This window comes from Delphinapterus leucas, chromosome 9 (assembly GCF_059928025.1).
Source record: "Delphinapterus leucas isolate spDelLeu-1000000601 "Yukka" chromosome 9, BTC_Dleu_Yukka2, whole genome shotgun sequence".
Taxonomy (NCBI): Eukaryota; Metazoa; Chordata; class Mammalia; order Artiodactyla; family Monodontidae; genus Delphinapterus; species Delphinapterus leucas.
This window is the reverse complement of record NC_143137.1, coordinates 89,632,132-89,649,245: the sequence shown is the minus strand read 5'-3', so window position 1 is coordinate 89,649,245 and position 17,114 is coordinate 89,632,132. Positions and strand designations below refer to the sequence as shown.

The following is a 17,114-nucleotide window of genomic DNA, read 5'->3' as shown; positions in this document are numbered from 1 at the left end:
TTTACTAAACTCACTAGTATGAACTTGTGCCAATTTAGATTATTTTCTGAGACATACCTAAAAAAATGGTACATATGGAAAGTGTTCTGTCTGTGATAGGGCTACAGAAAATGTTTCTCCTTTGTGGACAGCCTTTTTAAAAAATCATTTTTCAATGTCTTAGGGTAGGAATTGCTAATCTAGGAGTTCTGTGAAGGGTTTTCAGGGGATCTGTGAACCCCAGGAAATTACAAAATGTTATTTTATGTGAGTTTTTTCTGGAAAAATGTTGTAACAGGTTTCAAAGAGGTTTGTGACCCCTCCCCTCAAAGTAACCGAAAAATATCTGGAAAATCTCTCAAATATTTGGAAATTAAATAACATACTTTCAGATAATCTCTGGGTCAAAAGGGAAATATAAAAATATATTTTGAATTAAATAAACATGAGAATATACCATATCAAACTTCCTGGGATGCAGTTAATTTAGGGAAATACATAGCATTAAATGCTTATATGGGGGCCAAAAAAAAAAAGGTCCCAAATTACTGTTCAAATATTCCACCTCAAGAAACTAGGGCAAAAGAAGACAAATTAAATCCGTAGCAGTTTAATTTTCTTTTTAAATTTTCTTTATAATTTTTTTTGGCTGAGTTGGGTCTTCGTTGCTGCACGCGAGCTTTCTCTAGTTGCGGTGAGCGGGGGCTACTCTTTGTTGCAGTGCACAGGCTTCTCATTGTGGTGGCTTCTCTTGTTGTGGAGCGCGGGCTCTAGGCACGCGGGTTCAGTAGTTGTGGCCTGTGGGCTCAGGCAGTTGGGGCTCGGGGGCTCTAGAGCACAGGCTCAGTAGTTGTGGCGCACAGGCTTAGTTGCTCCGTGGCATGTGGGATCTTCCCAGACCAGGGCTTGAACCTGTGTCCCCTGCAGGCGGATTCTTTTTTTTCCCCCTAATTTAATTAATTATTTAAGTAATTAATTTATGGCTGCGTTGGGTCTTTGTTGCGGTGCACGGGCTTCTCACTGTGGTGGCTTCTCTTGTTGCAGAGCACGGCCGCTAGGCACGTGGGCTTCAGTAGTTGTGGCACGCGGGCTTGGTAGTTTGACTCGCAGGCTCTAGAGCTCAGGCTCAATATTTGTGGCGCACGAGCTTAGTTGCTCGTGGAATGTGGGATCTTCCCAGACCAGGGCTCAAACCCATGTCCTCTGCATTGGCAGGCAAATTCTTAAGCACTGTGCCACCAGGGAAGCCACCCACTCCCCCCCCCCCCCGTAGCAGTTAACAGAAGGAAATAATAAAGATGAGAGCAGAAATCAAAGAGTTGAAAACAAAACCAATAGAGAAAAATCAATGAAAGCAAAAGCCTGTTCTAGAATTATATGTGGCTTCTGTAAAATCAATGTACATGTAGGGGAAGAAAGACTTTCCCTCCACCCTTCTAGGTTTGATGGCTGGGTCTATGAAATAAACTGACAATAGGCAAGTTAACAGGAGAAAAAGAATACAGATTTATTACTTTTTAATATTGTGTACGTGCATTAGGGCATCACAGTATAAAAAAAGTGAATTCCCAAAAAGGGATGAAATTTGAGAGCTTCTATACCCTCATAATAAGGAAGCCTATTCCCCATGTTGTACAATATATCCTTGTAGATTATTTTATACCTTAGAGTTTGTACCTCCTAATCCCCTACGCCTATCTTGCCCCTCACCCCCACTGGTTACTATTTATTTGTTCTCTGTATCTGTTAGTCTGCTTCTTTTTTGTTACATTCACTAGTTTGTTATATTTTTTAGATTCCACATATAAATTATATCATACAGTATTTGTCTTTGATTTATTTCACTTAGCATATAGATGTTTCATTTCTGTTAATTCAAAACGTATATAAACCCTATCTTTGCCAAGAACCCTATTTAGTTGGGAAATCTAATTTCTAACTGTAATCATTCTAATAACCTTAAAAGAGTAACAGCAATGACAAGGAATATTGCACTCCGGGAAGTTTAGATCCTCTTCCTTCCTTTCTTAAGCGTACAAATAAAATGCTTCAAGAAAATATTAATAGTTTGGGGTTTAGTTACAAATCAGTGAGAGAAATACTTTGTCGTCTTGTGAAGATTTCTGTGTGCTCATTTGGAAAAGTCTCAAGGTATGTTATTAGGCTAGAAAAAGAAGGTGAAAATACTACATTTAGTAGTCCCACCTGTAAATAAGATAGATATATAAAATAAATGCTGTTTTATAAAGGCTTTTCTATTTCCTTTTCCTTTTTTAAATAGAAGACCACAAGAAAGTGTTAGTGTATGACCTTGGAGGATTGGACTAAGGATGTGCAGGGAGAACTTTTGTTTTTCAGTTTATACTTTCCAGTTAGCTCTGTTTCACTTTTTACGATACGCAGGTTTTAAACAGAAGAAAGAATTTAATTAGCAGCCAAAGGGATTGATCACAATCAGTGGGGCTGAGGAGGCAGGTGCAAGTGGCTTAAAAGCCAACAGAAGTCTGGTAGATGTTTGAAGCAGTTTTAGTTGCAGACTTTGGTTATATCACCGGGAAAATGGCACCTTCTGCCCAGGGCCTCTAGTTCTAAGCACTCTGCCTTTTCAGCCTTGCTTATATGCCCGGATTCCTGGATACTGGGAGACTAGAGACTGACTAAAAACTCTAACCTCAACTCTAGATCATGCCAGCCCTTGCAGGATGTAGTGAGGGCTTTGGCCTTCACTCTCAGTGAGAGGGAAGCCCTTTCATGGTTGAACACCAAAGGAGGAAATCTAACTCTAAAGGAAGGATTGAAATGCAAAAAGGAATAGTAAGCACAAACAATTGGTAAATATGTAGGTAATTCTAAGCCTTAGTTGCATAAAATAAGAAATAATAGTGACTAGTTTGGGACATGCAAACAAAAAAAACCCCCTAAAATACAAGTCCACATCAAAGCTTACAATGAGGAAGGGATAATGAATTTGAAACCATTCTAAAATGCTTGTGTTATTCAGGAGGACTGTAAAGCCATAGATACTTTGACTTAAGTTGAGTATGAATTTTAACAATTTAATTATGCCACTGAAAGAAGAGAAATAGAATGTATAAATTCTAAGTTAATTGATGGGGAAAATGGGTAAAAAAAAAAAAAGGTACCAGTTCAGTAAAAAGTTGAAAAGTAAACAGAATAAAAAGAAGCAAAAAAAAATCATAAAAAAGTTCATAGTAAGATGGATTCCAAATATATCATTGATCACAGTAAATGTAAATAGACTAAACTGGCCAGTGACATTTCTCAAGTTGGATAGAACTAATAATTAAATTTAGTTTTGTGTGATGTACCTAGAACCTAAGGACATATAAAGAATGAAAGTAAAAGACTGGAGAAAAAATATTTCAGGCAAATAGTAATTAGACAAAAGCTGATATAAATTAGGCAAAATAGACTCTAAAGCAAAAAGCATTATTAGGGGTTGGGGAGAGGGTGGTCATAAAATGAGAACAAGAATAATTTACTAGGAGGGTATAAGAATTATGATACACCTTACGACACAGCCTCAGACTAATAAGACAAAGTGGATGGAATTTCACAGAGAAATTGACAAATCCACTATCAGAATGGGAAGTTATGGGGTTAAGGAGGTCAATCAGGCCACTGCAGAATAGCAGAGCTACTTCCTTAAGACTTCTCAAGACGCAGGAAGGAAGAGATATGGGGATGTACGTATATGTATAGCTGATTCATTTTGTGATACAGCAGAAACTAACACACCGTTGTAAAGCAATTATACTCCAATAAAGATGTTAAAAAAAGAAAAAGACTTCTCAGACAGTCATAGTCATTTGTGGCAAACACAAACATAGAATGACATCACCAGATTTTGCAAAATAAATTTGTAGTTTAGATAATCATTGCTCTCAATCAGGTAATTAACCTTTTTTTTTCTAGTTTGACATTATAAACAATGCTATTAAGATTAATATTTAGAGAGAGCCTCATTAGCTTGGCGCTCAATAATGTATTGGGTTGGCCAAAAAGTTCGTTCAGGTTTTTCCATCAGATGTTACAGAAAAACCCAAAGGAACTTTTTGGCCAACCAATAATTTTATATTATTAAGACTAGTTAAATTGAAAGTTACCTTTAGACTATATATAAAGAACTTCTTTGCTATGAAAATTAATAATGCATACAAGATTGTAGGTTTAATTGCATTAGAATTTATATCTCAAAAACTGTGAAAGTACTAGTCTATATACAAATGTATAAACTACTAATTATTTTTTAAAAAATTTTTGACTAGCTTAGGCCTTAATAGTGGGATTCTGAGATTTTAGTTTGTCTGTATCCCTAAGGGTAATAAACTTATTTCTTTTGGAAATTCTGTGGTTTGAAATTCAATGTGTATGAAACCTAAATTACCTTGAATCAAAGGGGTCTTATTCTCTATAATATATGTATATGAAAAGAGTTTTCCTGTTGATTAGTAAATTAGTCTTAGTATTCATTATTGGAAAATGGAAAAGGTCAGTATACCTGACAACGAACCGTTTTCTCTTCTTCAAAGTATTAATATACAGACTTATGATTCTAAGTTAAATTAACAAGGCCAGTGTTTTAGGAGCCAGTGATCAGTCATGGGTAGGTGGAAACTCCATCTGTTGTTCAAAAGTGTAAGGTTCTTTGAAGAAAAAAAAAAGTAAAAACTCCAAGTGATCCATTCCTAGCAAATTGTGTTTGCCTTCCCTACCCACTGTAGTTATCAAATCCCATGTGCCAGGTGGAGTTTTTGACATAAAGGACAGGAGCTTGGGAAAAGATATAGAGGAGGTTGATGAGAAAGGGAGGTTGATGAGAAAGGTAGGTTGGTAAAAGGGTCTTCTAACAGTAATACAGGGTGTCTCAGCAATACAGCTTTGAATTACAAAGTTATATTTGATTCCTGTGTGCTGGGTTTACTTACCTCTTGTCTGTAAACAACATTTGATTTCAAGCTTTTTAGTTATATGTTAATTGTCCAAAAGGGAACCCATCTCAAGTTGTCATCTCTTTGATATTAGATCTGTGTGAAGGTTTAGTCTGATGTCAAGATGTAGCATTACCATTGAATCTATTCTGTAGTTGAATGTACCTGTCCTTATTTTCAGTTAGACAAATATGTAGTAACACCTCTTTTTTTAATCAAGTAGTCAAATATTTGACAAATTCAACTGTCTGAAATATAAATAAGAACCAGAAAAGAACTAAAAACATCCTTTGAACTTCTAGAATTGATGTCACAGTGTCCATGCACTAAAATGTAAACTTAATGTATGGGGAAGTCTCCTAGCTTGCATGTAGTTAGTCCTCTAGCTTCCCACTTTGCAGCAAGTTAGACCAAGATGAGGGGAGATAAGATCAAAAAGAGGAAACTGACACCTTAAAAATAAGATTAGGATTCTTGAAATCATCAAAATTTAAAGAAAAAGGAAAAGGAAACACAAAATTTCAAGAGTTATGGTAACCTAAAGCTGTTTAATGAGTGAAGGGGCAAGCAGCCATAGATACCCTACGAAGCTCTGATAGAATTACTTTTAAAATAAAGATGTGCAAAAACACCACTCACTAGTGAACATATACAAAGGTTAAGTAGAATTTGACTTCTTAAGGTATAAGTTCAATGTGTCTTATTTATGAAACCAGAAAAGTATTGACATACAGTGTAGCGAGATTTTCGTAAAAATATTTTCTGATAGTTTTAGCACCTAAGAAAATTAACTTTACTTGTCAGGGAAGTTTAGTTAGGTTGACATGCCAGGAAAATGAAGAATTGCTGTGTAAACCTGTGGATTTGTCCTCTGCTATATAGATTTGCAGAAACATGCCTATGTCTGAATTTCAAGTACAATTCAATTTCTAATGTATTACAGACTGTATTTAGTGTCAGGGATGTTAGATAGTAATTTAATTGTGACTGTGTGTGTGTATATATTTTTAATGCGATTAATTGGCATGTTATAATAAGCTAAGTGATATTTAATTATAATTCTTTTATTTTTTACTCTAAACCAGGTAATCTATGATGAAAGCATTTGATAAGTAAATATAAATAAAAATTATTTTGATCTGTGTCACAGATTAGTAGATCAAAAGAGATTATCTTTTCCAGAAATCTTCTTTTGGGGAAGTAAACAGTAACCAAAGCAGTTTATTTTCTTATATTATCTTAAATCTTTCAGGGATGGAATTGTACATCTTTCATTTTTATAATGGAGGAAATTATCTTGTATAACACTTTCTAAGTGTGTTCTGCAAATGAACCTTTTAATTCTACAGTGCTTTTTAGTAGTATTCTGGTAATTTTGCACATTATGTAATGCTTCATACTATTTTTTAATATTTTTGCTTTATTCCTTTCCAGTTTTTTTTCTGAGACAAAACTGCTGCACAGACAAATCTGCTTTTTTTTGTTTTTTTACAGTTAACACTATACCGTAAGCACCTCCCATTGTTGTTTGTTCCAGCATGTGAATTGTTTCATATACCCAACTATTCTCTTATTCTTAGACATGTAGTATTTTCCAATTTCTCTGTTTTATAAATAACATTATCCTTGTGCATATAGCTTTACTATTTTCTTAGGATACATTTCTGATAGCGGGCTATGAAAGGATATAGCAGTTTTGAGGCTCTTGGAATATATTGCTTATCAGCGTCTCTTGACCTAGAAAGCATTTAGGTGAACCATAGAATACCCTTAGAATCATTGGCCCAGATGTCCAGGAAAACTCATATGACATCACTCAGGGATTACAAATAGATTTCATGTCCTGTGTCTAAGAGATTTGTAGTCGCTACCTGGAGCACTGTGTTGCGAGGCCATAACAGGGCCACAGTTGATTACTGATGTCTTCTGTGTGTGGGGGTGGGGGGTGCAACTGGAGAGTTAGCTATTTGCCCTTTATACACTCCATTAGAATAAGAACATTAATAATACTGTGCCTTTTGTGTGTAATTTTTTTTTTTGCTGTGAACTCCAAAATTGGATAAAAAGCATGCATTAGGTCAAAAGAATTTGTTCTAATATAAATATGACATTACATTTTAAAATTTGGTAATTGTAATCCAAATACACTCACCACTTTCAGAAAAATAAGCATAGATACAACCATAACTGAAGGTTGATCAGAGCTTATTTCAAAGTTTTTGTTAAAATATCTGATTTAATATAAAAATGTTTTGACTTGTTTTTATTCAGGAAGCATTGTAGATTAGTATACATTTCACATTGTTCTGTTTTAAACCTATGAAATTCTAATACATACGTTTTTCCTCATTTGTTTTACATATGATTGCAAAGAAATGTTTAGAAGAATTGTGACCAAATCCATATAAAAAGGAGTTATCCTGTACCGTTGACATTTCTTAGCAGTAATGGAAATTACGGATAAATAGAATACTAGTGGTATTTCCATAATACCTGGAAAGTAACTTAACCGTATGTAACTCATAACTAATCCGTAATATATTTTCTTGTTCTTTTTAGACATTCTTCTAAATCACAAACTTTATAATTTCCCCAAAAGTAATTTTCAGTAGATTATCTGAATAGAAATTTAAAGCTCTCATCCAACTCATCTCTTGAATCGTCAGTTTTATTTCTTTTACTTGTAGCCCTCAGCTGTGATGTTAGGGCGATCTTGGGGTCATTTCATCTACAAATTAAAAATTATATAAAAACATTCTTCATGTTAACAGTATAACTTATCATCATTTCAGGACTTTAATCTCAGTTGTTTCTCATGCATTGAATTCACACAAAGTTCCTAGTGAGCAGGTGTACAGAATTAGAATTTGTGAAAAATACTTTCTTCAGATAATTAAACTTAAAAAGGAATAGTAAGTCTTGTTGTTTGCACATAGGAACCATTTTAATTATTAAGGATTCCTTTAGCCTTGGGAGTCCCTTTCTTTTCGTGTGTGTGTGTGTGTTTGAAAACTCAAATGCTGCTCTTTTGCTTTCTGACATCTTTCCAGGCTATATTATTAAATAGTGTAGCATGATGCACCAGTATGTACATTTCTCATAGTTTAGAATATTGAATCTCTTACTGCTTTTACCTTTCTAGTTCCCTAGTTCCTAATGCTTCACAGCCAAAACTGTGTTTTTGCACCTCCATACAACTTTATTCGTCTCAAATAAGGTGAACTTTGAAAAAGCAGCAATGAGGAACCATTATTCTGGCCCTTCAGTTATTCAACAGATACCTAATGAGCATCTTCTACTTGCTGAACGTACACGTGAATTCGTGAAAAGTAAGTTTTAAGGAGATCAAATGAAGGAAATAGCTTGAAAAAGTAAAAGTTAAAATGGCTGAAGATGGCTGGAGGCTTCTGAAATAGAGAATGCCTACTCTGGACAAGATGCTTTCTTACCATAACCAAAAAGGAGCCAAAATAATTTAGTCTGTACCTCTAGATAGTTTCAGTGGCTTTTGTTTCCAGTTCCTCAGCCCTAGTCTGTGCCTGTAAGTCCCTCACCAGTACTGAGCGAGGTAGAGCTTGGAGGAGTGGATTGTAGGGGAAAGGACTAAGCAAAGGATAAGTGAGAAGAAAATGAGAACCAGACATAGAATTGTCTGGAGATAAAAATGGTAATGCCTTGGGACTTTCCTGGTGGTCCAGTGGTTAAGACTCTGCGCTTCCACTGCAGGGGGTACAGGTTCCATCCTTGGTTGGGGAATTAAGATCCCGCAAGCCGCGTAGCCAAAAAAAAAGGTAGTGCCTTACATTGCTAAGGCATTTTACAGTTTACAAAGCATACTTTGGTCTTGACTATATTGTTAGTTTCCTGTTACAGATAAAGAAATCGAAGCCACACGTTACTCAGCAAGTGGTAGAGAAAAGTCTAGATTCCCAAGTCTAGTGTTCATTTTATTGCAGACATTCTAGGAACAATAGGAGAATGGGTAAAACAAACTCAGATAAATTCATACAATGGAATATCACACTGCAATAAAAAGGAACAAACATGGGTGAAAACCAGTAACATTATGCTGAGTGGAAAAAGCTTTACATTCATATACCCAAAAAAACTTTATGTAAAGATATAGAATAGATTAAACTAATCAGTGAGATGAAGTCAGTGGTAACAAATATAGTGATGTCTTCAAGTTATTTTGAGATGCATCAAAAATATAAAATGGGGGCTTCCCTGGTGGAGCAGTGGTTGAGAATCCACCTGCCAATGCAGGGGACGTGGGTTCGACCCCTGGTCTGGGAAGATCCCACATGCTGCAGAGCAGCTAAGCCCGTGCACCACAACTACTGAGCCTGTGCTCTAGAGCCTGTGAGCCACAACTACTAAGCCCACCTGCCACAACTAGTGAAGCCCCCGTGCCTAGAACCTGTGCTCTGCAACAGGAGAAGCCACTGCAATGAGAAGCTCGTGCACCGCAATGAAAAGTAGCCCCTGCTCACCACAACTAGAGAAAGCCCGCGCGCAGCAATGAAGACCCAACACAGCCAAAAATAAATAAATAAAATAAATTTATATTAAAAAAATAAATAAAATAAAATGGATAGAGGGATGGATAACATAAGCAAGTGTTACAAAATGTTGTAGAATCTAGGTGGTCAGTATGTGGGTGTTCACTGTGCAAGTCTTTAAGTGTTCATAATAAAATGTTAGAAAAAATAAATTGTACCTTACTTTTAGTGGTTTTGAAAATATGTGTGAGCAAAAATAAAAATTTTTTCCCAAGAAGAACACAGCAGGAGGCAGCAGGAGCTGGTAAAAGACTGAATAATATGTGAAATACTGTCTTTGGAACTCGTTAAAAATATCTTTCCATATTGTCTGTGAATGTAGCCCCACTTAAAAGCCAAGACTTATCAAACCAGAAGAGTGGGGTTGAGTGGGAAGTGGGATGGAGGACCTTTCTGGAGTGATGTGGTTAGCATTACACAAGTAAAGCAGTTTACCAAATCTCAATGAATTGTACACTAAATGTCTGCATTTCATCACATAAAAATTTTACCTTAAAAGTAAAAAAAAAAAACGGAAGTAAATATTGAATTCCAGTTAATTATACACATGCTTAACTGTTTTGGGGTTAAGTATACTGATCTCTAAAACTTATTTTGAAATGAATCAAAAATATAAAATGAGTTGAACATAGGTGATAGGTATGTGATATAAAACAAATTATAGAGTGTTAATTGTGAAGTCCAGGTTATCAGTATATGGGAATTCACTATATAGTTTTTATAACTTGAAGGGGAAGAAGACAAGGAACTAAGTAAGAGTCCAGGGTATTGAAGCAATCATCTATATAAATATTGAATTGATTAAGAGTTTTTACAGGAGTAAGTAGCAGTGAACACACCTAGGGCCCAGATCTTGGTCTCTAATACCACTTCCCACTAAAAGAAAGCAGAACTTTTTGGAAACATGGCAGATGCCAGATAAAAGTATTGTTAACAATGTAAATTTATGAAGTCGATGACTGAACTGAGGTTTCGTAAAAGAGTAGTGCTATGCTTAGGAAATATCCACTGAAATGGGACAAAGGTCCATAATGTATGTATGATTCAGAAAAAAATATATGCATATACATGTGTGTGTGTGTGTGAAAGAGAAGGAAAGACTATGAATAATAAAGCAAATGAGATAAAATGTTAGCAATAGGTAGATCTGAGTAAAGCATAAATGGGTGTTCCTTGCACTATTTTTATTTTTGTAACATTTTGTAAGTTTGAAATTATTTTCCCCAAAAAGTTTATGACAGGAGTGGTGCTGGAGAGAAACAGGGTGATCCACTTAGCTGAGGTGTTGGACTGATTCTATTCTGTGCTGTCAGGCCAAGATAAGCAGCATATTATTTTTGTTTCCAATCTTCTAGTGTTATATTTTCACTTTGATGTTTAAATTTTGTTCTTTGGTTTTGGCACAGTGATATTTCATTTTTAGTTCTTTTATATTATCATTGTTTTGCTCCTGTAACTATAGTATTTTCTTCATTGAACTTTGTAGATTTATTTAACTGAGCCATCTAATCTTAACCTTAGTTTTCACTAGGCTCTCGAGGTATTCATTGATAACCCTTGTAGTGTGGGAATTTTTATTTTTATACTTTTTAAAAACCAGCTTTATTAAAATATAATTCACCCATTTCAAGTGTAGAAATCATTGTTTTTTAGTATATTCACAATCAACTTTAGAACATTTCATCACCCCAAAAAGAAACCTCCTACCCATTAGCAATCACTCCCCATTTACCCCTCTTCCAATTACTAATCTACTTTTTGTCTCTGTGGACTTGCTTATTCTGGATATTTCATGTAAATATAATCATTTAATATGTGGCCTTTTGTAAGTGGCTTCTTTTTACTTTCAAGGTACTTCCATGTTGTAGCATGTATCAGAACTTCATTCCTTTCTTTTTGCTGAGGAACATTGCATTGTATGGATATACTACATCTTATTTTTATTTATCCATCCATCAGTTGGTTGACATTTGGGTTGTTTCAATTTTGAGGCTGTTATGCTATGGAATAATGCTTCTGTGAATAGTTGTATACATGTTTTTATTTCTTTTGTGTATACATCTAAGAGTCGAATTGCTGGGTGTATTTTCACTCTGTTTACCTTTGAGGAACTGCCAGGCTGTTTTCCAGAGTGTCTACTCCATTTTAAAATCCCACCAGCAATGCACAAGAGTTCCAGTTACTCTGCATCATGGCCAACATTTGTTATTATCTGTCTTTTTTCTTATAGCTGTCTTTTTTCTTACACCTATCCTAATAGGTGTAAGATGGGCCTTTCTATACTTTTAAACCCTAAAACTATGATCAATTATTATCAATAAAATAATCTCCATCCTTTTGTAGCAGTGAGCCTGTCTCTTTATTAAATATGGAATACATAAAATAAGTGGAAATAAGATAGCATCAGAAAGGTTCTTTTCCCATTTCTTTGTTATCACTTCAAAATTATTTGGAGAGAATCTCAAGAGAAGAGAGATTGGATTTTTAAAAATTGTACAGCTAGAACTCATAGTTTTTAAATGCCTATTATAAACAGGTACATATTTAGCATCTAACCCCTGAGTCTACGATAACCATTGATGCCACTGACCATTGCCACTACAGTCTCCAAAGTGGCTTCAGGAGCTTTTCCCCACCCTCACCATAGCTCGGAGCCCATCATCTGCTGTCTCCTGGGAGCTCAGAGCTTCTATTAGTATTAGTTTACCACATTATAGATTAAATTGGGCTATATGGGCTCATCTGAGGTCTAACCATTGATTTTTAACATAGTTTCTACAGGAAAAATACGGCTTTTTTTTTTTCAGCCTACTAACTTATAAGTGACCACTTAGGACACAACCTGACTGTAATTTGGTAACTATCTGTCCATGAGGAAAGGCAAAATAAGTTGGAGTTATTTAACCTAATGTCAGAAAACTGCATGTTGACTTAAAGCCATCATCATGGATTATAACTTCAATGAAGGATTATTCTCTTTATTTTAAATGCAGTTTTTTATGTTTTTAAATTGTATTTTGTTGCCGTAAGTAGGATAAAGTGGGAATTTAATTTTGAAAATTTATGTGTATCAAAGGAGAGTAGAAAGAAAAACAGTATTTCTTTCTCTCATATTTTATTTTTATCACTATAACAAAGGGAAGATGCTCTTATTTTCACCTCTTCCGTAAAAGGCCAATTTTTCATGTTTGAGATGTGCATCCATATGTATAGTTACTTGCCTCATGTTTTATTTTCCTGATCAAGTTTAATTGACCTTTAAATAATAATTGTTACAGAGGATTGGATTAAAACCTGATTAATATGAGAATCGTTTGTAGGTGGATTTTTTTCTTAAATGGAACTATAATAGTTTTAGATTAATTCAGTAAAAATTCCATGTCCTTTTCCCTAAAATGCATTAGTACCACTCCTACTGATCATCCATACACGGTATAATCCTAAGCAACTTCCTTTTTAATCTACGAAAAAATGAGTGTAATACCCTCTTTTTACCACTCATTTCATTAGGCTATTATGATGGCTGTCAAATGTACATAGGATGTAGGTTTACTTTTATTCCTTCCTCCCTCCCTTCCTTCTTTTTTCCTTCCTTCTCTGCTTTCTTTTTTTGGATGGCTTATTTCTCAGTTTTTTAATAGAAAAATTGTTGGCAGAAGGTATTCCCTAGAAATACTATGCTGATGTATCAAAATAACAGCACATCCTGGGCTTTTAGGTTGCACTTACCTCAGGAGTCCACCAGCTATGAAGTACTGATGAAGGATGTTCTTGCTATGCAAGACTAATTAGGCTTCCAGGTCCATGGTGTTAAATCTACAGAGGTACCTGGCTATGCCTAAAGTCCAAAGCTTGACCTGAATATTTCCAATTAACATTTTCTTTTTCAGGGGACCATGAACTTCCCCCCAGTAAATATGAACTATCATTTTGGTAATTTCTTTTTGTGTTGAATTCTTACAGCTCTCCACCCAAGGAGATGCAAGTCAGGTGATTGGACCTCTTACCGAAGGGCAGAGAAGAAATGTGGCAGTAGTGAATTCACTATATAAGTTGCACCAATCGGTAACAAAGGTAACCTTTATTTTAATTAAGTTCTTTTGACTTAATTTCAAGTTCTTCTTTCTTCTTGCCTTAAATTTAGACAATAATGAGTTATTATTTAATTTTTTGCAGAAGAATACAATGAAAATGTGATTGTAAACCTGGCCTCTGTTGTTTGTATGACTTTTTGTCTGTACAGCTAGTTTAAAACACATGAACTGTAGATCCTCAAGATTGCTTGGTATAGTTAAGTTTATTGAACAGATGATTTAAAGGTAAATTACTTGTGTTTTATACCCATTAAACCACATAATTTGGTATCATATGGGTGGTAGTAAATTATAGCAAATCTAGTAATAGTAAGAACTCGTAAGCCCTCTAACATGTCAGAAAGGTTCTACCTTTGTACAAAAAAGTGGGGGAGGAGATGCATTAAAAACAGTGAACTCGTATGTTATAATCATTGAAGACTATTTATGAGTAAAAAATAGTTTTTTTGCTATTGCTCTAATACTTGTTTAAAAAGTGACTGAATTTTAACTTGTTTGCCTTTGTATATTATGTCTAAGATGAACTGTAAACATAATTATTAGGAAAGCAACACTTTCAACCCCTTCTTTGATTCTTGAGTTGCTTGTATTTACTCTCTATTAATGATTTTCAAAATATTTGGTAAGTAGAGAGATAGTTAGAAGACCTGAAAAAGCCAAAGGTTAGATGATGTTTTTAAAACCTTGACCTCTAATATGAGCTTTTATATGCTAGATTGTATTTTAGAATAATTATAAGTGACAGTTTTTCATTTACTTAAATTTTTTAACAAGTCCTTTTATCAATTAGGGGTTTCCAAAATTTGTATTTTGCACACTAAACAAAATATATTTAAAGGGTTATTAACAGGTAAATCTCAGAAAAGTAAATAACAAAAGTAAATGAAAAGAATATATGATATAGTTTCCATTTCCTTTAATTATTACTCTAAAGAACCAAAAGCAATGCAAAGTTGTATTTATTTAGCCTGATTTAAATGTCTTTATTGATCATTTCAGAATTTTCATAATGTTGGTATTGATTTGTAAAAAGGGAAACATTTGACATTTACTTGTTAAACATTATAGTCAGCCTACAAAGGGTGATTTTTTTTAAGAAATAAGTAAATATGGCTTTAAACTGACTTTTTCAAGTTAAAACTTTATAATTAAGGAAAGCTAGCTATTAGAATTCTTAATGTTTCAGTTATTTGAAGTAGATATTTGCCTTATACAGGAAAACATTTTTAAACCTATCCTAACTACTAAACACTAATGGATTTTTAAAACATGTATGAGATACTACTCTAAAGTAATGATAATATTTTATATGTGGCTTGTGGAAACAGTTTTATCATGTGATGATCAAAATTAGTATTTATAAAAATAAATAACTTAAGCAAAACTATAACTGGATTTGTTCTAGGTGGTTTCCAGTCAGAGCTCATTCCCACCAGCAGCTGAGCAAACTATAATTTCAGCCCTAAAGGTAAAAGAATGTAATTTAATCTTTGACTCTATAGATTGGAATAGGTTTTAGAATTATTTGTTTGGATGAGTAGGAGATGTCACATTTTAAAAATAATTCAGAATCTTCTCCATATGCCAGAGTAGCATGTTGATGATTATCCTAAAGGGAGAGGCTACATGTGTGTTTATATTTTTCTAGAATTTAAAAATAGACCCTGTTGGTGTCTACAGACTGTGTTGCATTTATGATAATTGTATCATAAGCAAGAGAAGCAAGAGAGTTATAAGTATGCACTGTGTCTCAGGGCAGTGCAGCCCAGTATTATCCCAGTAAAGCAGTGGTTCTCCACCAGGGCGATTTTTGTCACCTATGGGACATTTAACAATATCTGGAAACATTTATGATTGTCATGACTTGGAGTGGGGTGCTCCTGGCATCTAGCGCCAGGAATCCTGTCAAGCATCCTGCAGTGTACAAGCCAGCTCCCCACAGCACAGAATTATCAGGCCCAAAAATGTCATTTATGCCAAGGCCTGGAAACTCTGCTAAGGCCACATAGTAAAATAAAGACTCTGGAGCTCAACTGCCTGTGTATGAATCCCATCTCAACTATTTAACTAGCTGTATGACCTCAGACAAGTTAATAAGTTTTCTCTTGCCTTAGTTTCTGCATCTATTGATATAAAATGGCACAGTATACCTACACAAAGGTAGTAAATGTCAACTGTTAGATTGAATTTAGATCACTTGGGTAGAGTTAAGAGAGAGAAAGAGGGAAGGAGAAAGAGAGATGGTCTACCACCAGTAAACTCCAAGGAGAAATATTCAGAGAGTAAAGAGGATACAAAGAAAGAACAATCATTGAGGAAGAAAATTGGGAGAGGACAGTGTCACAAGTCCTGAAGGAGAAGGGAAATTCCGAGGTCAAGTGCTGTCCATGGGTGACATGGATGGGGATTTAAGGCTGCAAAACTTAAGGACACTAAATTCATATATGAGGTAGGAGGAGACAGTCTGTTTTCCTCCAACATAGAAAAAGTACGCTTGGATGTTTTCTCTGAATCCTTTTCTTTTTCCCAATGTACTTATCTCATTATGATGAAGTAGTATTAGAGCTGCCATAATAAAAATAATTGTTTTTAGTAAGAGTTGTCCAGTTTATTGATAATCAAAAAATACTGTAAAATCGGGCCAATAACACAAACCAAAAGGTTTGTTTTATTCTTGCTTCCAGGCAGGGAATACATGTAGTCTTTTTTTTTTCAATATGTAGTTACTCATTTGTCTTTATCCTCTGGCCATAGCTGTCAAACATTTTTTGATCACTACCCAAGATAAGTAACATTTTACATTGTACCCTGTACATACTATATAATCATTTATAAATATATACACATATATAATTGTATATATATAGAATATGCACTTATACACGTGGTTTGAGAAAGTCCATTCTGTAGGTTAAGAGAGAGTTGCCTACACTTTGCCTGATGATGAAAGTCTCCTGGACAAGTCAAAAATAGTTCTTCAGACACTGTAATTCAGTGTTGGGTAGACTTTCTGTATCTGTATTTTTAACTTACAATAAAGGTTATTCTTCGTATTAGTCACTTTAGGCTGGGGGTTGAGGCCAGTGCAGGGGAAATTGCCCTCATCTTGAGCTGTGGCCTTCACTCTGAGGTTTGCTCACCAGGACTGGTGTCTGATGTTGCTGGGCACCACAGTTTGCTGAGGCTTCGCCAGTTTTGCCTTTGAGAACTGGGTAAGAGACGACTACCGGTCTGTTCACGGCCCTCCTCCTGCAGTGACCCTGTCAATTAGAGACTGAATTTCTTATGTTAACAGACCTCAGTGAAACAGTTTTGGCCTTGCTTTTTAATTAAATTTCATTAAAAATCTTTATGGCATAATAAGTGAAGAACAAACAGAATCCTCTGACTCAAAGAAAAAAAAGAGAATCTTGAATTTTCATAAAATTGTAGGAAACTTACTGCATCACTTTGAATTAGGATGTTACAATGCATAAGTGCAACCCAAGAACCAAAAATCTGTATGCTTTTATTATTTGATGGAAAAA

The 17,114-nt window shown here is 34.8% G+C and overlaps 1 protein-coding gene across 6 annotated transcripts in view; it reads left to right on the top strand.

Annotated features, from left to right (window-relative positions):
• The window catches only part of COG5 (component of oligomeric golgi complex 5), a 284,068-nt gene that overhangs the window by 231,751 nt on the left and 35,203 nt on the right, over nt 1-17,114 (top strand). For all 6 annotated transcript variants that reach the window (XR_004023181.2, XR_016394383.1, XM_030761468.2 and 3 more), the window contains exons 15-16: nt 13,457-13,567; nt 14,993-15,055. Coding sequence is in view for 4 of the 6 variants with exons in the window: in XM_030761468.2 (XP_030617328.1) it covers nt 13,457-13,567; nt 14,993-15,055 (174 nt within the window). In the remaining 2 variants the exon portion in view is untranslated. The remainder of the gene's footprint in view (nt 1-13,456; nt 13,568-14,992; nt 15,056-17,114) is intronic.